Source organism: Hippocampus bargibanti, linkage group LG09 (assembly GCF_051943395.1).
Source record: "Hippocampus bargibanti isolate YZ-2025 linkage group LG09, ASM5194339v1, whole genome shotgun sequence".
NCBI classification, from domain to species: Eukaryota; Metazoa; Chordata; class Actinopteri; order Syngnathiformes; family Syngnathidae; genus Hippocampus; species Hippocampus bargibanti.
The window spans coordinates 7,030,421-7,052,548 of record NC_142742.1 but is presented as its reverse complement, the minus strand read 5'-3'; the positions used below and the strand labels follow the sequence as shown (position 1 = coordinate 7,052,548).

At 40.1% G+C, this 22,128-nt stretch overlaps 1 protein-coding gene across 1 annotated transcript; it reads left to right on the top strand.

The window, feature by feature from the left end:
* Positions 1–654: 654 nt before the first annotated feature.
* LOC148893488 (proline-rich membrane anchor 1) lies at positions 655–21,194 on the top strand. Its single transcript, XM_089005183.1, has 4 exons — positions 655–1,149; positions 4,187–4,328; positions 7,301–7,433; positions 17,509–21,194. Exons 1-4 carry the CDS (start codon positions 1,015–1,017, stop codon positions 17,606–17,608), a joined length of 510 nt encoding a protein of 169 aa, XP_088861309.1. The 5' UTR covers positions 655–1,014; the 3' UTR covers positions 17,609–21,194.
* The last annotated feature ends 934 nt before the right edge of the window (positions 21,195–22,128 follow it).

Below are 22,128 nucleotides of genomic sequence, written 5' to 3'. Positions count from 1 at the left end.
CTATCTCTCGCTCTCTCTCTATCTCTCTCACGCTGTCTCTCACGCTGTCTCTCTCTCTCTCTCTCTCTCTCTCTCTCTCTCTCTCTCTCTCTCTGTCTATCTCTCGCTCTCTCTCTATCTCTCTCACAATCTCTCTCTCTCTCCCTTTCTCTCTCTCTCTCTCTCTCTCCTTTCTCTCTCTCTCTCTCGGTCTGACTCTCTCTCTCTCTCTTTTCTCTTTCTCTCACTCTGTCTCTCTCACACTGTCTCTCTCTCTTTCTCTCTCTCTCAGTCTGTCTCTCTCTCTCGGTCTGACTCTCTCATTTCTCTTTCTCTCACACTGTCTCTCTCGCTCTCTCTCTCTCTCTTGGTCTGTCTCTTGCTCTCTCTCTGTCTGTCTGTCTGTCTCTCTCTCCTTTCTCTCTCTCTCTCTCTCTCTCTCTCTCTCTTTCTCTCTCTCTCTGTCTCTCAAACACAGTCTCTCTCTCTCTCTCTCTCTCTCAAACACAGTCTCTCTCTCTCTCTCTGTCTCTCAAACACAGTCTCTCTCTCTCTCTCTCTCTCTCTCTCTCTCTCTCTCTCTCTCTCTCTCTCTCTCTCTCTCTCTCTCTCTCTCTCTCTCTCTCTCTCTCTCTCTCTCTCTCTCTCTCTCTCTCTCTCTCTCTCTCTCTCCTTCAACTTCCACAGCTCAAGTGGCCCATTTGCACTGCTGCCGGCAGCCGAAGAAGGCATCATGTAAAGAATCGCGCAGATTCCACCTTCCCTCCTCTGCCCCAAAACAACAACAACAACAACAACAACAACAAAAACAACAACATCAACCAGATTTCAAAGCGAGGGAGAAAGCAACTTTAGAGATGTGGATCTATTTGGGTGATTCGCTGCTTCTCGTGCCACCGGCTCGCCCCGTCCTACGCTGTCGACACCGGTACTATTGCATCGCCGTCGATTTGGACTAGGATCCCGCTTGGTGGAGGAGAAGGAGGAAGAGGAAGAAGGTGCTGTCCCGAACACTTGACACCCGTTGCTGTATGGATGCTGCATCCGTTCGGATCGCCGAGAAGAGCGCCGATGGGAATGCCGCTCCAAGATCTCATGCCATTCACTTTAAGTTGTTGGCCTCTAATCTTCGCTCACTGCCTCGTCTCGCTGCTCTTACTCACATGTCAGGTAAAATGCAACACTTTGTTTTTCCTCTTATTTTTTTCAATACACACCAAATCACTTAATTCGACACACTTGCACATCTGTACTTTTACTGTCATCACAATGCTCACAGTCAGAAATATATGTTGTCATTTTTCCAATGTTTACTTGCATGGTAGGGTGTTTGAAAGTATATTTTTAATCCTATATGACCCATTTAAAAACATTAAGAACATTACTCAGTGTCATTTGATGCAGTTCTATACCCCACGGCACAATAATAAGGAATACGTATTGCACAATATGCAGTATTTGCATTCATCACCTTTATAACTCTCTCTTAAAGGACAACCGAATTAATTAATAATTTGAAAAATCACTTCAAACGACTTCTACTGAGCGTATTTTACAAAGATTCCACGGCACATAGCTATATTTTACATTTTAAGACTCTTGCTGAATATTCAGGAAGTCTTGTTTTCGAGTTGATGACTATGCCTGACGTGATGTCACGTCAGGAACGACCCTGACCAAGAAAGCGACACACAATGCATTTTGGGTACTTTGTTTGGTCTGAAACTGTCGTGTTGATCTGTGTTGATGGCGAAATTAGAAGGAAAACACAGAAATAACGCGATGGTGAATTGTTGTGTGTTGCACCAAGACTACTATTTGATAATAGCTGACACACATTCCCAGAAGAGAAATCAGCCCATTTCCAACGGAGCTTGGGCGCCATCTTGTGCATTTTCGGGGAGCTACATTGGAGTCCAGACGCCTCAAATGACACAGAAGGACTTCTTTCATCGATTGCAAACATTTATGCTTTCCTCTTCAGAACTATTTGAATCATATTCATATCTGGATGAATAACAAGAAAGCATCTTCTCCGAATCTCAAGCCATTGTTTTGATTCTAGAGCAAGGAAAGACGTCCTGATGTGACGTCACGAACAAGGTGGCGGACCTTCTGAAACGGGGTCATTTTGAAGTAGTTTTGGGACACTTTAACTCATTTTTATTGGTGTTTTGCATTTGACTAAAAATATCAGCCTGCGTGTTTTGGGTATTTTAGATGCTATAAAACGTTTTTCTGATGTCAGTTAGGAAACAAAAAGGGTGTCGGTTGTCCTTTAAACATGCAGTACATTCCATACAACATATAGCACTGAAGCAACTTACGAACAAATTCACCTTACAAACGACTGCGCGGAATGTATCTTGTTTGTAAGGTGGGGAGCGTCTGTACATAAACAAAAATAAATAAAACAGAAATCACAACTAATCATTCACTTTGTAAAGGCCAAAAACGGAAATGTCTCTTGAATTGGACATTAGTACTGTATATAGTGGAGCTATGCCTAATGTTGTAGCCAGAGAGAGTATAGTTCATGCTAGCTAGTCAGGATGATAGTGACACAGCTCATGGCACACAAATATCACCGATGGAAACATGGAGTGTTTTTCCCCGACTCTATTCGCCGCCAATCTCAGCAGGACGTGTGCGGCAGGCATATGCTAGTGCTGAGTCGTGTAACCTGTGCCCCCCCCCCCGCCCCCCCACGCTACTGCCTACAGATACACGGTGAGCTGTTGCTCACACACACACACACACACACAGGGGGTGACGTGTAATGTGATCTGCTTGAGTTTGCAAGTCCACCCACTCGCACTCCTCAGGGCGGCCTACTGCCCACTCTGTTGGGTGGGTGAATGTCGTTCTTACAGAGGAATTGCAGCTGGAGATGTGCTACTATTCCGCGTGAGTTAGTCACAAAAACAACAGGGGGAGAATGCGGAGTAAGATGAACAATTACGCATGTGGCATTTGTGTATTTCACACACACATTCCTGTTTCAATGGTTTTGTGAGGTCCGGATAACTCCAGATAAGGAGTGAGGACCAGTGTTGCTGATAAGTTTAGAGAACTAATGTTACATTTGAACACGAAATGTCACCCCATTTCCCACTTCAACGTCTTTAAAACAAAGAAATAAAAAGTGGACTTCAAACTGAAATTACAGCAGGAGTGAGGTTTCTGAATGGGTACATTCAAAGTCCTCACCCCTGTAGTGAATTTGGTTAAAATATCGTTTTACTTTTTGTGGTATGAACCACACATATTCATGAAGTCTTGTTTTTGAGGTGATGTCGATGCCGGAATTGACATCACACAGTGAGTAAAAAGGGTGTATCCAAGTGAAATGAAAATACACACCAAAATCATTTTGGGTGAATTTGTGAGGACCTCTCTGAAACTTTAACAGATGCATATATACACCCTCTAGAAGTCCGTAGAAAGAAAAACTTGTGAGGACTGGCCAAAAGGTCCTCACTTGTCAAAAATGCCCTCACTACGTATGGGTATAAAATGTCAGTGGTCCTCACAAGACTAGTCATACAAACACACACACACGCACACACGCATTTAGTAGATCTAGAAAGTCTGGACACCCTTGTTCAAATGCCCATATTGTGATCAAGATAAATTGCTTCAAAAATTTCTCCACCACTTTCATAACCAAACCTTGTGCGAAGCAGATTTGTGACCCGCTAATCACTGTGCTAACCATCATCTTATTAACTCATTCACTGGTAGACCATGTGCAAAAATGTGTCAATTCTCATGCCAGGGTTATTGTCACTTTCACTCAAATTGCAGGACCCACTCTCATTACATCATGTGTATGCTAGCTTTCTAGCTATCTGACTGGCTATATAGCTGGTTACCTAGATAGCTATCTATTTGCTATCTATTTTCTGTCTATTAGCTATCTAGCTAGCTAGCTGGCTGTCTATCTATTAGCTATCTATCTATATATTAGCTATCTACCGAGCTAGCTATCTGGCTGGCTATCTATTAGCTAGCTAGCTAGCTTTCTATCTATTTGAGTTATTCCGGGTTGAGTGAACGCTGGCGCGTGTGGCTGCCGCTGCTCAACCACAGAAAAAACTTATCCTGTGACTGTAAAGTGACCTCGGGAGTTTTGAAAGGCGCTTAGAAATCAAATGTGTTATTATTATTATTATTTCTTTCATTGTCTTCTTGGTCTCAAACAAAGGGAGAACTCCAGAGGGCATGCTCGCAGACCGTGGCAGAGAAAGTTGGCGAACAGTGCCAGCTGGCGTGCCACTGTAGAAGATACCCTCCACTTCCCCCACCGCCACCTCCCCCGCCTCCCCCACGGCTACTGGGCACCACAGGTAAGAACTCCGGCATCTGTCTCCCTCAGCTGTGCTCTCGTTTTAATGGCGGAAAGTAGAAATACTTTCGTTACCTTATTGAAATTTGAACACAGATATCTGTATTTTCTCCCGGTGGCAGACCGTCAAGGCCTGCATTCTCTGCTAAATAAATGAATAAATAAACATAAATAAATTAATACATACATTAATTAATAAACAAACACATAAATGAAAATAATGTAATAGATAGATAAATAAATGCATAAATAAACATACATAATTTTAAATAAATAAATAAATTAATTAATTAACGAATACAAAAATAAACAAATGAACAAACACATAAATGAAAATAATGTAATAAATAGATAAATAAATGCATAAATAAACATACATAATTTAAAATAAATTAATAAATACATGAACGAATAAATAAATAAATAAATACATACATACATACATAAATAAATAACTCATTTATGTATGTATTTATTTAACGAATACAAAAATAAACAAATGAACAAATGAACAAACACATAAATGAAAATAATGTAATAAATAGATAGATAAATAAATGCATGAATAAACATAATTTAAAATAAATAAATAAATAAATAAATAAATAAATAAATAAATAAATAAATTCATACATAAATTAATGAATAAAAAAATAAACAAATGAACAAACAATAAATAAATACATACATACATACATACATACATACATACATACAGACACACAGACATACATACATACATACAGACATACAGACACACAGACATACATACATATATACATACATACATACATACATACATACATACATACATACATACAGACACACAGACATACATACATACATACAGACATACAGACACACAGACATACATACATATATACATACATACATACATACATACATACATACATACATACATACATACATACATACATACATACATACATACATACATAAATCCTTATTAATGCGGTACTTAAATACAGCTCAGTTTAAAGTATTGCACTTTTACTGCGGGAATGTACTTGAATCAGTATTTTCTTTACATACGTATCTTTACCTCTCCCGAAGTATCGACTGCAAGTACTTTTGCCACATCCAAGTCTCTACCAGTATTCCACGCGACATGGTTCCTTTCGTGCTGAAATGCAGCGTCCGTCCTCTCGAATTTTTGCATGTGTACGCTTGTACATGTGATGGAGCCAATAGGATGTTGACAGCGGAGCTAATTTATGCTAGGCCTAACCCCGGGGAGTACCCAGCTGCCTGTGAAATCCAAAGCCTGTTGGGCCGCCAAGCTCACTGAGGACCCAACAGTGATTAAAACACAGATAACGTAATTAAATTATCCGTAATCTGATCAAGAGAAGAGGCTAATGAAGCAGTACACTTTTTGTTTTTGAAGTTGAGCTAGCGGCAACAAGTGCGTGCTGTGCTCAGCGCCTATTCCGGCATATTGCTTTGCACTGATCGGCCAACAACAACTTGAGGTATTACCATGAGTCTTTAGAATCACTCACCCTGAGTCCTTTACAAGTGGGGTGAGGGCGGGGGGTACTTCATCATCAGCGGACATCACCGTTAAGGTTTTCATCAATCTACTCCAATGATTTTCTTTTTTGGCTCACTGTTTATGTTTTACCCGCTAACACACCAATGGGCTCCCTTTGAATGATGAGTCAAAGTCCCACTTTGTGATTGTAGTCAAGGTCACAAACAAGATCAAGTAGTCACGGGGAATGCTCCATTTTTAAAAAAAAGAATGTTGTTTTCGGCAGTTGATTTATGACAACTGTCGTTAGGAGTGTCAAAATGCAAACTTTTTTTGAAAATACAGTAAAGTCTCGTTATATCGATATTCAAGGGAGTCCGAAAAAATATCGATATAACCGGGACTATCGATATATCCGACCCTGTTTGCATGTAATTTTCTCCGTGCGTGCATAGAAATAGTATCGATATAACCGGGACTATCGATATATCCGATATCGATATAACGAGACTTTACTGTACTACACTTGTAAATTCCGTTTCATTCACAGTAGTGTTTTTGTTCATTTTTGCTCATCATTTGTAACGAGTCTGGTGTCATGTAACATACCTTAAGGCCTGAAAGCCTTGATATGCTGCTTGCTGGCGTGAGAAAAAAAAAGAAAGCAGGCCCATTTGAGTGCATCTTACCTCCTTTACAAGACTGTTTTAAAATGGGCGTAGACACTGAATTATTCATGTAAAGGAGGCTCAATTTAATCCTTGAAATTATCATTCTATTCTTTCATCTAAGGCCTGGTGTTTTTTTTCTCTCCAAAGTGAATATGCATGGTAGAAAATACATGGTTGATTGGATATCTATAGCTAGCTAGCTAGCTAGCTAGCTAGCTAGATAGATAGATAGATAGATAGATAGATAGATAGATAGATAGATAGATAGATAGATAGGTAGGTAGGTAGGTAGGTAGGTAGGTAGGTAGATAGATAGATAGATAGATAGATAGATAGATAGATAGATAGATAGATAGATAGATAGATAGATAGATAGATAGATAGATAGATAGATAGATAGATAGATAGATAGATAGATAGATAGATAGATAGATAGATAGATAGATAGATAGATAGATAGAGCTAGCTAAAGAGCTAGATAGAGCTAGCTAGATAGATAGAGCTAGATAGATATAGCTAGATAGAGCTAGATAGATGTAGCTAGATAGATAACTAGCTAGATGGATAGATAGAAGCATAACATGCTCCAAATTGCTGACGCATCCAAGTCAGTGAGTCTTCCTGGACACAACTAAAGTGCTGTGTAAGAGTGCTGTTGTCAAGGAACCTAAATGATTTATGGTGTGATATACCTGGATATCAATCACTGACTGTGAAACTGAAGAACTGGAGTGCATCCAAGTGTTTTCTTTGGCGTTTTTCTTGATGTCATGTCTTGACGTGTTTCGTTTGGCTTTTCCTCTCCAGCGGCAGAACCAATGGTGCCCTTGGTGAGACCCTGGTGGACAGACATGGATTTTATAGTGCTGGGAATAGTGGGCTGTGCCTCAGCACTCTTTCTTCTGTCGGCCATCATCATTTGCTACAAGGCTATCAAGAGGTCAGTTGTTCATTGTACTTTTTTTATGCTGTCCTGTTTTGCTGTTCAAATGAAGTAAAGCAAATACCTCTGACATAGGGCAATTTTAAATCACATCATGGCTTTAAATAGATTAAATAGAAATAACAGGTATCTAAAATGAGGTTTCAAAATTGTGGAAAGTCAAGGGCTTGTCTCCTCTCAGATGACAAAATGTCTGCTTGGTTGTCAATTTTTGTTGAAATACAAAATGGATGCTATTATGTCTGGCATCTTTGTTTTGTCCCTTACGCATAATTACACATCCGAGTCACGATTATTCTACCGTGAGCAACTGCGCCATAGAAAAAGGAGTTTCGGACATTTAAGATTCGAATCAAATCAATACATTTCACTCACAATCGCGAACACCAACTTGAAGGCAGTCGACGTGACATGCAATCTGGAATGTGGGCGAAACGTGATGTGTCATGTGAGCGTTGATGCCAGGGTTTCGTTTTGACTGACGGACATCGCAGAGGTTAAATCACAGAACGGTCAGTAAACTTGCTATCTATTTGGATTGGATTTTGGATTTGCCTTTATTAGTCTCGCAGTGGAGAAATTTACATTCCACAGCAGCAAAGTGATAAAAGTAATGATTTGCTATCTATTTGTTAGCTATTAGCTATCTGTTAGCTATCTGGCTGGCTGGCTATCTAGCTAGCTATCTATTTGTTATCTATTAGCTATCTGGTTGGCTGGCTATCTAACTAGCTATCTATTAGCTATATAGCTATCTCGCTATCTATTGGCTAAATAAGCCTTAAAACTACACAAAATATACCTTATTTTGTGTATAATAAATGTGCTATTGTATTGTAATTAAAGAGAAACTGTAATGTATAATGAAATCGTTTTATTTACCTTTGTGATGGTCGTTGATGTAGTTGCCTCTTGATGATATCCAAGTGAAGTTGCTGTGCTTTCTCGGCGATAATACCCTCACTCACACTGTCCCCTGCTAGCTGCTTTTCATTAATCCAAATCAACAGAAGTTTTTCAATTTCTTCTATTGCCTGAGACCGTTGCTTAGACAACACAGAAACACCCTTAGCCACACGTAGCAATGGTCGACTTAGCATATCGGTGCTGGGACGCTAAGTCACACAAACGAAATTTTTCTGTCCTAAAAAAAGCAAAAGTATCCACTCCATAACAAACCACGTCTGCACTGAGTGCACTCCATAAAGTGGGTGTGGAAAAGTAATCCGGCAGCAACTGTGGCGCTATTCGGGCGTGTGGTTTGGTGTTCTTCCGCCGAAAACTAGACCGCCAGTCACTGTGGTGCTCTGTGTGTTTAGCTAAAGCGTTCGTAAGCCGAGGTATCACCGTATTATTATAATAATAATTATTATTATTATTAAAATGTCAGCGGCGATTTCCAAACAGACCGCCATGACGATGTGATACCCTTAACCGTTACACTGTTTTAGATTTTATTTGCATAAGTGCGTCTCACATCGGCATAGAATAGAATCCCACGTGGGTGCTGGTTGCGACGGGAAATGTTTTTCCCCCCGTTTGGCTTATTAGAGGAAAAGGCTTGCGCGCAGCTTTGGCCCCAAGCGAAAGCGAGACCCATTTTTATGTGCCATTCAGTGTCACACATGCACTCTGAATTATATGTTCATGTCGGCAGACATTTAATAAAGACATACAGCAGAACGCCCTCGCGTGTCAACGATCCATCCATCCACATCTTGATATATTTAGACACCCGTCTGATAGCATGTATGCTAAACCGCAGAGTTATTTTATAAATCCGTGATTAATTCACATGATTATACAGTGATACCTTGTCTTACGAAGTTAATTTGTTCCCAAACATAGTGTGTAAGGCGAAAAGTGTGTATTTCAAAAAAAAAAATTCCCATAGGAAACCATTAATATGAGAGAATGAGAATAATCCGTTCCAAGGGTCCCATAAAACGTAATTTTATACTTTTTAATTTTCTAAGCCTTAAAATATACACAAATACACAAAATATACCTTATTTTATGTATAATAAATGTGCTATGGTATTATAATTAGAAATAAACTGTACTATATAATAAAGTAGTTTTATTTATTAATAATAATAATAATAATAATAATAATACATTTCATTTATAAGCGCCTTTTAAAACTCTCACCTTTGTGATGGTCGTTGATGGCTTGATGGAACGGAGTGGCCGGTTTCATTAGCATTAAACACTTGATGAGGAACGTAACCTTCTTCTTTCACCATCTTGAGGAATGATCCCTTGTAGGTACTTTCTCTGCGATAATTTTACCTAGTTCCTCATCAATTGTGTTCTGTTTAGCTGGGTTGATAGCTTTTTGCCGCAAGTGTACAGATGACTTGTGTGGGTTATTTGTGGAGCCTGATTGATAGGATATTTTAACCTTGCAGTCACACACTGCCTTTGAACCATCAAAGTTGAAACGAGTCCAAATTTTCTCTCCATTTTCTCACTGTCTCTCTGTCGTCTGCCTGTCTCTTTAATGTTTAAACCGCCTCCACTCACTGCTGCGTTCTTGACCAATCACGTGGCTTTAACCGACGACTGAGTGCAGGGAATAGAGGACCAAAACAAGCCGGCTGCCATTTTCTTGTTAGGGGAACGGGCCCGTTCGCGAACAACACATAACTCATTGTGGCAGCTCCGTGTGTATCCCAAAAAATAGTTGGTATGCCAAGGTAAAATGTTCATAAATTTAACGTTCGTAAACCGAAAAGTTCGTAAGCCAAGGTTTGTAAACCGAGGTATCACTGTATATTAAACCACTCTCAGCAGAACTCATTTTCTCTTTTTCTCCAAACAACAAATGGGCAAAAGCAGGCAGCGGAAGTAATGTGTGGTTGGCTCAGGAATTCATTATGGCAATTCTCCACTGTTGTAGCCAAGGGGCACTTTTTTTTAAACGCGATAGCGGCAGGAAAATGTTATTGCGATGAACCCAAGTCATTATTTATGAATTAATTTGCGCAGTCATTCAATTGCGGGATACATCTTTTAAACATGCAAGCAGGTCGTGTCCTGAAGCCCCCCCCCCCCCCCCCTCCCCAGACTACTTGCAGACTTCAGCGCTACGCCACTTAAAACCGAGTCCAGTCAGAGGTCATTACGCATTCATTTGTCAGCGGCGTGCAATCGAAGGATAAATGGGCTTCCTTTAGCATTTGTCATGCCTGCCCTAATCACTTAAAAGTCAAGAGAGAATAAATGACGATGAAAAGGAACGATTATATATTCCGTGTCGAGGACAGCCGAGAAAAGAATTCAGAATCTGAAGCGACGTTCCTAAAAATGACACAAACTCATTCACTGCCATTCCCGAATGTATTCGTGAATTGAAAATATGAGGTAGAGCGCCGTTCCCGAATTTGTTCTGGTTTTGTTTTTTCATGCTTGGGTGCCCATAAAGCGCTGGCCATGGCATCTGGCAATGTTTTTTTCATTTCCACAAGGGGGCAGCATTTACCCCTTTTTTCCATATTCACGCTTTTTTCCAGCTTCAGCTGTTTAAAGCGCTATACAAACCAATATGTATGTATTGCATTGTATTTTGGACACCCACCTTCATTTCAAGCTTATATAACTCCAGACCCATATAATTCAGGAATTAACTCTTTTTTTCTTGCTGAAAGAAGAGCGTCTAAGGCAGGGGTGTCAAAGTCATTTTTTTGCCGCGGGCCACATTGTAGTTATGGTTTTCTCTCGAGGGCCGTTATGAATTTGGGGAACCCATTAGAATGTTTAAATCCATTCAAATATTACATATAGAGCACACAGCAAATTAATGAATAACTCGTTTTCAAATGTGAAGTCAAGAATAATGACTTTTATTGTGGTTGACATCCAAAAATATGAAATTTTGGCTCAGATTTTAGCAATCATCATGGAATTTAACAAGTTTGATTTGCTTTCGCGGGCCGAAAAAAAATGATGTGGCGGGCCGGATTTGGCCCGCGGGCCTTGACTTTGACACCTGTGGCCTAAGGTTTCTTACGCTGCCTTGAATGTTTATGTAGTCCTAAAACTCAATATTCTGTGGGTCCTGGAATTTAAGTGACAATGACAATTAAGTTCGTAAGCCAAGGTATTACTATAAAATAAATAATAAAAATAAATAAAACGCTGCTGGTGAAAGAGCGCCTTTTAGTCAATAGCAATAACCGCAAAATGGCTAGTCGGAGCAGAATGAACCACATCAAGTGTGTGTCACGTTCTTCCAGGCCCTCTTTTGCTTCAGGCTTTTTCCAAATAAAATCATCTAGATGAGGTCCAGGGCCAGACAGCTGAGGAGGTGAGAGGCAAGATCTGCAGGCCACAACCCTGTTGGCCTTTTCTTATGTATTTATTTTTTAATCATATTTGTCTGTCATTCATCTGCCACAGGCAAAAGGTCCTGGCAGGAAGAAAAAAAACCCAAAACAAGTCTCTGCTTTTCTATTCGATTGAGAGTACACAGCAGCGGCAACAGCGGGGAGGCTGATGTGTGCAAAGCGTCAAGAAGAGAATCAGACACATGCTGCCTCTCCATGTTGCCGTGGCATCCCAAGCAAAACACAAGAAGCTTCACTGTCTCCCGGCTGTCTGCCAACCCAGAAAGCCAAAATAAACAAAGCTCAGCCCGATGTGCTAATGGAGCGAGATGCTTTTGCTAATCACTTAGCGCAACGGGAGGCTTGTCTTAAAGCGGATATTACTCCGCAGCTGCTATCCATGCGCTGGAGCCGAGCAAACTTGTTCAATCTTAACTGTGGAGTGTCTGTATAAACTTGTTTTGCATTGTATTTTGGACAGCTACCCTCATTTCCAGCTCATATAACTCCAGACCTATATAATTTAGGAATTAATTCTTTTTTTCTGATGAAAGAAGAGAGGCTAAGGCACAGGTGTCAAAGTCAAGGGCCGCGGGCCAAATCCGCGAAAGCAAATCAAACTTGTTAAATTCCATGATGATTGCAAAAATCTGAGCCAAAATTTCATATTTTTGGATGTCAACCACAATAAAAGTCATTATTCTTGACTTCAGATTTGAAAACGAGTTATTCATTAATTTGCTGTGTGCTCTATATGTAATATTTGAAGGGATTTAAACATTCTAATGGGTTCCCCAAATTCATAACGGCCCTCGAGAGGAAACCATAACTACAATGTGGCCCGCGGCAAAAAAATGACTTTGACACCTCTGAGCTAAGGTTTCTTACGCTGCATTGAATGTTTATGCAGTCCCAAAACTCAATCTTCTGTGGGTCCTGGAATTTGAGTGACAATGACAAAAACCCTGGCATTACAGTGGAAACATTTTTGTACATGTCTGGCAGTGAACGAGTTAAGCAAGATGGTTTCTAATGTCATATGTCATCATTTCGGCTCTTATTTTGAAAAGTCGCATTTTATAACCGATACCTACAGAGGACTCTGTCGTGTTGTGAACCAACAAAAGTCATTTCCAGATGGTAATCGTAAACAGCGCGCTAATTTCATCACGACCCGTAGCCCAAACTTCAAACGGGACTATGCGCCATGGTTGCACAGCTTTGCTATAAAATATTCATCTAACACGTCCAAGTGTCGCGTCGCCACCTGCCACATGTCACCAGATTGCCATTTATTATTGAAACCTAGTGTACACGTCCAAGAAAGCTCAGCCTTGCCTGATGGCCTCAAGCGACGCGGTCAGCGGTTGTTCAGAGTGGACGCCTGCACTTTGCAATGGTTGCATTGTAAGAAATTAGAACTGTCATGGAAAGTAATTTATACATTATAATTAATAATAAAGATAAATTAAACACAATGGAGAAAAAAAATATGAATACGCCCCCCCCCCCCCCCCCCCAGAAAAGTGGGTTGAAACATCAGGAAGGAAATCTGGTACAAAAACTGTGATAAACAAATGGGTGACTCTCTGGAGAACGCTAATGGTGCAACATCTCCAGAAGCCCACTTTCTGCTTCATTTGGATTGGATTAGCCTTTATTAGTCTCGCAGTAGAGAAAATTACATTTTACACTGAGCCAAAAACAGCACCGCCAACAACATCAAAATATTTTTATTCAAGTGGAGTGTTTATGTATATGATAATTCACAATTTGTAAGCTTGAAGTTAGCCACGTCATATTTACTAATATCCGCTGACGGGAGCCACTATCCTGGAAAAATGTCCGCGAATCCTGTTGGCGAATACGCCACGGATAATCACAAACATTAGGGATGTATCTGGGCGCCATTGACGCATTTTGACAGCTACTTGCGCAACTTTGTAACTCCACTGCGCCAACATTGGAGCAAGTCTATTACGATTAGCGCATATTGCTACATTAGCTACGCCACAGATGACATAATTCTGTTAAAATAGCTAAAGAAACACATTTAGGTAAACGGCAATTGAAAACTGTTCGTATTCCTAAAGAGGTTTTAACTTTTGCCGTCTGTCACGTTGATTTCCCGATATTAGCCATAATTACCTTGCATTTATTTCGGTGCGTTCCAAAGTCGTTGTCAATGATATCTCGGGTTTTTCTGTGTAACGATGGAAACTCCTGAAAGAGCTAAACGAATACAGTGATACCTTGGATTACGAACTTAATTGGTTCTCAGACAGAATGTGCAAGGCGAAAATTGTGTATCCCAAAAATTAATTTCCCATAGGAAACCGTTAAAATGAGAATAATCCGTCCCCAAGTTCCCATAAAACATGATTTTCTACTTTCTAATTTTCTAAGCCTTAAAACTACACAAAATATACCTTATTTCTTGACCAATCACGTGGCCTTAACCGAAGACGGGGGGCGGGGAATAGAGGACAAAAACAGTCGGCTGCCATTTTGTTGTTAGAACGGGCTTGTTCGTGAACGACACATCACTCATTGAGGCAGCTCTGTGTACGAAAAAAGTTCGTATGCCAAGGTAACATTTTCATAAATGTAACGTTCATAATCCGAAAAGTTCGTAAACCAAGGGGTTCGTAAACTGAGGTATCACTATATTTACATACCCATGGTGCATTGCAGTATTTATATCAAACATAGCTATATAGATAGCTCGCTCGATAGCCCAATATCCAGCCAGATAGATAGCTGGATCGCTCGATAACAAAAAAGAAGTGAAGAGAGGAAAAAGAAACAAGAATAAAGTCAAGAGAAAATACTAAAAACTAAATGGGAGGAAAGAAAATTGAGCAAAAGAGCGAAAAAAGAAAAAAAGGCACATTTGAACCGCGCTATTAAAAAATGTTTAATTGTTTTTGCCGATGACGTGACTCACCCGGAAGACGCTTCGGTGGCGTCTTGGTTAATGCATCGCGTCCTGGTGGAGCGTCAATTGGGAATTAGGATTTCCTCCCCGCCCATATACTCTACGCAGCCAATCGGAAACGAGTTTGGCGGGTTAGGGGCCTGAACTCGTTGGCAACTCTTCAGCATAGCCGGGCGCTGATTGCACAAGACGCAGCCAGCTCTGCCGGAAAAGGCACGCAAAACATCTAATTTACAACATCCCAGTCCAAACATTTTTCGACAAACAGTACCCGCAAAAATGTTCGTATGTATCGTTTTGAATGTTCTTAAACTGAGGAGCGTCTGAATTGTCACCAAAATGTGAACATTTTCTTCGCTTTTTGTTGTTGTGGGAATCTAATCCGAAAAATCCAGTAAATGAACCCACTGCTCAGGACTAAAGTCATGGCGACACAATTGTTGACAACAACTTTTTTTTCCGAGGGGATGAATGTACTCTCTTGGACTAGACGGCTTAGCAGGAATCCTTGAGGACTTGTGCCGTGTATGAGTGTCGGAACGCTGCCACAGGCCAAATTGCACCGAGTGACATCACCCTTTAACAGGTGTGGCAAACTGACAGTCACGTCGGAAAACGCGGGCAAAGCTGAAAATTAGGGTTGACGAATCAATTCGACAGCGGGAGAGCGTTCAGACAGAAATGAGCGTGTGCAGGAGGAAAAGTCTTGTCAAAGAAATAGAGAAATGTGGTACTCATCTCACCTTTGAGGACACCGTTGCACATGATTGAAATGAGACAAAATTTCTAGGATTTTATTTTTGGTTTTCGTTTTTTGACTCCCCCTCGGATATGTTTTCTTGTGTGAGTGCGTGTGTTGCGCTTTCCACTATGTTAAGGGAGATACGGTGATGTGAGATCCAGAAAAAAACCCACAAGACAAGCAGTGCGATACGTCTTGACTCAACAGAAGTTTACTTCGAATGCCCAGATGTAATGCAAACGTATGCGCACAACAACTTCCTGTCCAACGATCTAAATCGGTCCGACATGAAACACTAACCGAAGCAGGCATTCCTTGTTTAAATAAACATTTTCGATATACTATATACAAATGATATATCGTTTGTAAACCAATATAACTATGCGAATGTAACCAAAATATGAAATAAGATACTTTACAACCTGTCACACGTGTGATTTTATATTAGAGGCCTGTGGATTCATTATAAAATATTCCAATAATAAAATTTTGTCCATCTAAAAACCAGGCCGTTGAATTAGAAAAAAATAGACCAATGGATACCTCACGTATTGATTGATGAAGTAAAAAGAGGACATAATACTGAAATTCCAATTACTTAGGAGAAATTGTCAGACTATCAAAAAATAGGGGGATGGATTGTTTTTTGTTGTTGTTGTTTTCGGGGTGGTGGTCTCTCAGTTTTTTCTGGTAACCAAAGTGCATTTCGGCTATTTTTTGTGCTGGCTGGCTATCTCGCTAGGTAACTATTTGTTATCCGTTAGCTATCTGGTTGGCTGGCTGTCTGGTTATCTAGCTAGCTATCTATTAGCTATGTCTAGCTAGCCAGCTCGCTATCTATTGGCTATCTATTAGCTAGCTAGCTTTCTATCGATTTGAGTACTTCAGGGTTGAGTGAACGCTGGCGCGTTTGGCTGTCGCTGCTCACTCACAGAAAAACTTATCCTGAGCTCCATGGCAACAAAAGTCCACGCCATAAAAAAAAACAAGTTCTTTTGAGTTAAACTGATTTGATTTCTTCCATCTCGTCTATCCTTTCTAATAAGGTCGGTGTTCAAAGGTCACATTTGCAGGAAGGGGAAAAGATGCATTGCGACGCAGGCGATAAGGCAATTACCTCCTGTGACCGCTATCGATTCAATCTCTCCGCGACGTAATGAGTATGTGTGCGCCTGTCAAAACAAGATGGGGACAACATCCATCCATATGTGAAAGTACCTCCCGGTGCAAAACGAAAGACGGGACGAATTGAAGGCTACGATTATTCAATGACGCTCCTTTTATGCACTCTTGTATGCCTTTTGTGCTTATTATATTTGTCCAGTGTACTGTGTCTTTGTGCAGGACACCCCCCCCCCCACCCGCCTTCCCCAGCTCGCCTGGCTTATGTAAGTCAAGAGACCACATGTGAATAGAGTGAGGACAGTCATTGTCCCGCTCCGCAGTTTATAGTGTCTTCTCCAATGTCGAGGAGCCTTGAGCGACAACTTGTCTTTTAAAAGAAACAAACGGTCGCTCCAAGTTTGACCGCTTTTTTTTCCCCTGAGACCAATGTACATATTTAATTTTAATTTTAATGTACTTATTTTTATTTTTATTCTTATTTTTTGTATTTGTATTTCTATTTGTATTTTTATTTTTTGTATTTTTATTTTTGTATTTTTATTTTTATTTTTATATTTCTGTATTTTTATTTTTATTTTTATTTTTTTATTTTTATTTTTATTTTTATTTTTATTTTTATTTTTATTTTTATTTTTTCTAAGTCTTTTTAGGCTTAACAGTAGACTGCGGTGGGGTCTTGTTCGGTCCCATAATTGCAAAAGTACTCCACTCGATAGCAAACCACATCTGCAATCAAAGGGGGTGTGGAAAACTAGTCTGCCAGTCACCGTGGCGCTTTGTGTGGTTTGGATCATTTGCCGAAAACTAGTTCGTATGCCAAGATTATATTCTTAATGTTTGTAAGGCAAAAAGTTTGGGAACTAAAGCGTTCGTAAACTGATGTATCACTGTATCTTGTACGCGGTATTCACCTGTTTTTATTGTTGTTGTTGTTGTCAGGAAACCGCCCCGTAAGGAAGAGAACGGAACAAGTCGCGGCGAATACGCTATGAGCATCCGCACCAAGAAGGCCATGGGTACAAACAACACTGTGGTATAAACTCAACTTCAACTCGGAACAGGAAGTGACATCATTAGTCATCTTTCGGAACCGCCTACCCCTTTTTTTTCCACAGTCTCACCCAGAATGCAACAGAGTTGCGGGAAACCCCCTCGAAAAAAAGGTGGAAGGCAAATGCCATGAAGGCAAGAGAGGACGAAAGTCCGACTCCCTTCCCACCCTCTTTGGAAGAGCAAGTGTTACTGACAGGCTGCTTACTGAGTTGTGGGCCAGTCTGCCGCACATTCAGACCTCACGTGCGTGATAGAAGCGCAGACAATAGAGCGACCCCCGCGGCGCCATCACACACGATAAATAACGAGCATGCATTTTTTTTTAAACCAAGAATGCTTGTTTTTTTATTTTTAAGAAGACATACTCCTTTTTTTTGGGTTCTGCATTTTGGAGACAAGATGCCTTGCAGGTGCATGAGCTAGTTTGTCACTCTTGATTCTGAGGCGTGCATTCACGACTATGCAATTTAAAGACATCCGTACAGTGATACCTCAGTTTACGAACCCCTTGGCTTACGAACTTTTCGGTTTACGAAATTTATGAACATTTTACCTGGGCATACGAACTATTTTTCGGGATACACACGGAGCTGGCTCAATGAGTGATGTGTCGTTCGCGAACGAGCCTGTTCTTTTAACAACAAAATGGCATCCGACTGTTTTTGTCCTCTATTCCCCGCCCCCCGTCTTTGGTTACAGCCATGTGATTGGTCAAGAACGCAGCAGTGAGGGGAGGTGGTTTAAACATTAAAGAGACAGGCAGATGACAGTAAGAGAGTTTCAACTTTGATATTTCAAAGTGTAGACTGCAAGGTTAAAATATCCCATCAATCAGGCTCCACAAACAACCCGCACAAGCCATCTGTACACTTGATGCAAAAAGCTATCAACCGAGCTAAACAGAACACAATTGATGAGGAACTAGATAAAATTATCACAGAGAAAGCACATACAAGGGATTATTACTCAAGAGTGTGAAAGAAGGTTACGTTCCTCATCAAGTGTTTAATGCTAATGAAACCGGCTACTCCGTTCTATCAAGCCATCAACGACCATCACGAAGGTGAATAAAATGACTTTATTATGCAGTACAGTTTATTTCTCTAATTATAATACCATAGCACATTTATTATCCATAAAATAAGGTACAGTATATTTCATGTAGTTTAAAGGCTTAGAAAATTAGAAAGTAGAAAATTATGTTTTATGGGGACCTGGGAACGGATTACTCTGATTTTAATGGTTTCCTATGGGAAATTATTTTTTGGGATACACACTTTTCACCTAACACACTCTGTCTGGGAACCAATTAAGTTCCTAAGCCAAGGTATCACTGTACTTTGAAAACACAAAAACAAACAAAAAAAAAAGAGAAGAAGAGACAAAACGTCAACATGTTCAAGATTCACTGTCACATACTTTAGTCATTCATCTATTTATTTTCTCTATTTTTCTACCGAAAACAAATTATATTGTACAGTCCTCAGCATTTTTTTTCAAGTGACTTATTTATACACGATTTTATTTAGCCACAGAATACCGTTGACGGTGTTGCGGAAACAATGATGCAGAAAAAAAAGGCATCGCTGGTTCGTATTTGCGTGTTTATTGTTGAGATTTCCTGTTTTTTGGGGTTTTTTTTTGTCTCAATGTCACAGTTGCTAGCCCACTGTTGACTTTGTAAAAGTTAACACAGCACGCGTTCTTCCTTACAAGGGCAGTGGAGCCTCTGAGGTGCAACGTAATCCATTCTATGACAGTAGACTGCGTGGAAAAAAATGACTCAAATCGCTTTTTGACTCCTATTCATGTGAATTTGAATTCTTTCGGTAAATTCAAAGCAAAGCCACATGCCCAGTTTTAGATTGGATTGACCTTTAATAGTCTTGTATTAGACATATTTACATTTCACAGCAGTAAAGTGATGAAAGTAAGAGGAAAGGAAAGGAAGAAGTAGAAAAACAAAATACAGGAGCCGCTGGAAAGGCAGCCACTCTCGCGGCACCATCTTGAAGTCCAAACAACAACAAAAAAACGAAATAACAAATAATATGACACAAAAGACACATAGTCATTCAAACATAAGCACTTTCTGTACCCTCTTTGTTGTATGACGCAGTTCTAGATCAGAGAGGATCAAAGCGTCCTTATCACCAATGGATCATGGACGTCATGGTGAAATGAGCACGTCTGCTACAAGCTAAATGTTGAAAGCATGAAGCTGTAGCATCCATTGACGAAAATAGATTGTCATTGTATCACATCTCCTGTAACACATAAATCCGCTTCAATTCCAAGCCACGGCAGTTCCACATAAGCTGACGCGGGCACCTTGAGCCATGTATCGATCCAGCCGCAGACTATCCAACAGTCTTTCAATCGCTCCAGAGCTGTCCAGTGACGACAGTTAAATGGTACATACATTCCTCCAAAAATCAAAAACAGTGCTGGCGTATTTATGCTGCTGAAAAGGCAGAACCGCTCAGCACAGTCTCCTCCTTGATGAATGCAGTGGCCAAAAATGCTGAAAAATAATCTGTATCCGTTTCAGACGACGCACAACAACTCAAAGTGACAAAAGAAAAGACAAAAACAAAAACAACAAAAAACATGGCTCATGAGAGCACTTGCTGATGGCTGCCATCTTGAAAGAATAAAATAAAAATAAAATGTCCTAGAGCTGGTTAGCTATATTTGCAATAGGCCCGCAAGCACCAGATTGGTGACCCCTGTGACCCATAACCAGGATATTAATATTAATTTCCATGGTCATCGCTACGTTTGTGTTAACCATGCAAACAAAACACAGAAGAGCCAAAATAAAAACAAACGCATTTCAGGAATTTATTTTGAAATGCCCACTGCGCTAAACAATTGCTGTTTATTTATTTATTTATTTATTTATTTATTTATTTGTTTGTTTGTTTATTTTTAAGACGTTGAACTGAATACATGAATGGAGGACGTTTGACTTTTGAGGTTCCACTGTCGCCGCAAAGTGCTTTGTGTGTGGTTTCGACAATCTTTTATGTTTATCTACGCTGTTTATCTTTTATGTATCTTTTATGTTTCTTTTATGTTTCTATGTTTCTATGTTTTTCTTTTTATGTTTCTTTTATGTTTCTAACCAAGGACACATCAGCCATCACCATAGAAACCAGGGGGGCTGACCTTGTCACTGGTGAGTGACAGTACGCTTGGCCAATAGTCAAGGATCAGCTCGTGCCCATGTGTGTGTGTGTGTGTGTGTGTGTGTGTGTTTGTATGAATAGTCTTGTGAGGACCACTAACATTTTATACCATACATTGTGAAGACATTTTCGACAAGTGAGGACCTTTTGGCCGGTCCTCATGAGTTTTTCATTCTAAAGGCTTCTCGAGGGTCTATATGTGCATCTGTTAAAGTTTCAGAGAGGTCCTCACAAATTCACCCAAAATGATTTTTGGTGTGTATTTTCATTTCACTTGGATACACACACTTTTTCTGTGTGTGTGTGCCGTTAATGAGAAGAAAAAGTTCATACCAATAAAAGTAAAATGATATTTTAACCAAATTCACTACAGTGATGAGGACTTTGTCAGCTTTTTATTTTCTTTTTAAAGAAGTTGAAGTGTTCAAATGTAACACTAGTTCTTCTCTAAACTTATCAGCAACGGTGGTCCTCACTCCTTATCTGGAGTTATCCGGACCTCACAATCCATTGAAACAGGAATGTGTGTGTGTGTGTGTGTGTGTGTGTGTGTGTGTGTGTGTGTGTGTGTGTGTGTGTGTGTGTGTGTGTGTGTGTGTGTGTGTGTGTGTGTGTGAAGCGTGCCCATCAAGGCTTTCCTTTGAGTCTAATTATTGGCTAATCTGTTAAAAACAAGATTCAGACACGCACACGAGGAGCCATGAACCATGAATTTCCCGTATGTGAGAAAGATGTGACGGATGCATGAATGTAAATATGGCTGTACAAATATATTTGCCTTCTGGACTGTTAATTCATGCGCCCGTGTTTCGACAAAGGAAAACAACGTGCTACCATTTCCATTTGTTAATGTCATGTTGATGGAACAAGCCATTCGTGTACAAATGGCCATTGATACTTCAAACATGCACACGCACACCCATGCACATACATGCACACACAACAAAACAGAAAGAGTCACGTGCATCTGTTGATATCCTTGCTGAGTTTTGTAAATAAAAGTGTACAGAACCAAAAGTGATACTTTGGATTTTATTTCAAGAATGAACGTTTGCCCCATGGGGTAAAATGAGTTGTTATACACTATTTAGTATTGGCGGACCATCGAGGCCTGAAAGGCCTTCTCTGCTGGCCGAAAAATATCTGAATCACGTACTTATGTGGATTATATTTTGTCCATGAATTCTGATTAAATAATTCCAAATTGTGTTTCAGCTTCCTTTTATTACTTTTTCCCCTTTTGTGCTGCTTCCAGATGTGTGTTTTCATATTTACGCATTTAACCAATCACATTTCAGCCATTATTTGTTACCAG

What these genes read in the sequence shown, in the direction of transcription:
- LOC148893488 (XM_089005183.1), top strand. Translation starts at nt 1,015, where the DNA reads ATGCTGCATCCGTTCGGATCGCCGAGAAGAGCGCCGATGGGAATGCCG. An exon ending in TGCTCTTACTCACATGTCAG is followed by an intron (nt 1,150 to 4,186) that starts GTAAAATGCAAC and finishes TCTCAAACAAAG; the next exon opens with GGAGAACTCCAGAGGGCATG. An exon ending in TGCTACAAGGCTATCAAGAG is followed by an intron (nt 7,434 to 17,508) that starts GTCAGTTGTTCA and finishes TGTTGTTGTCAG; the next exon opens with GAAACCGCCCCGTAAGGAAG.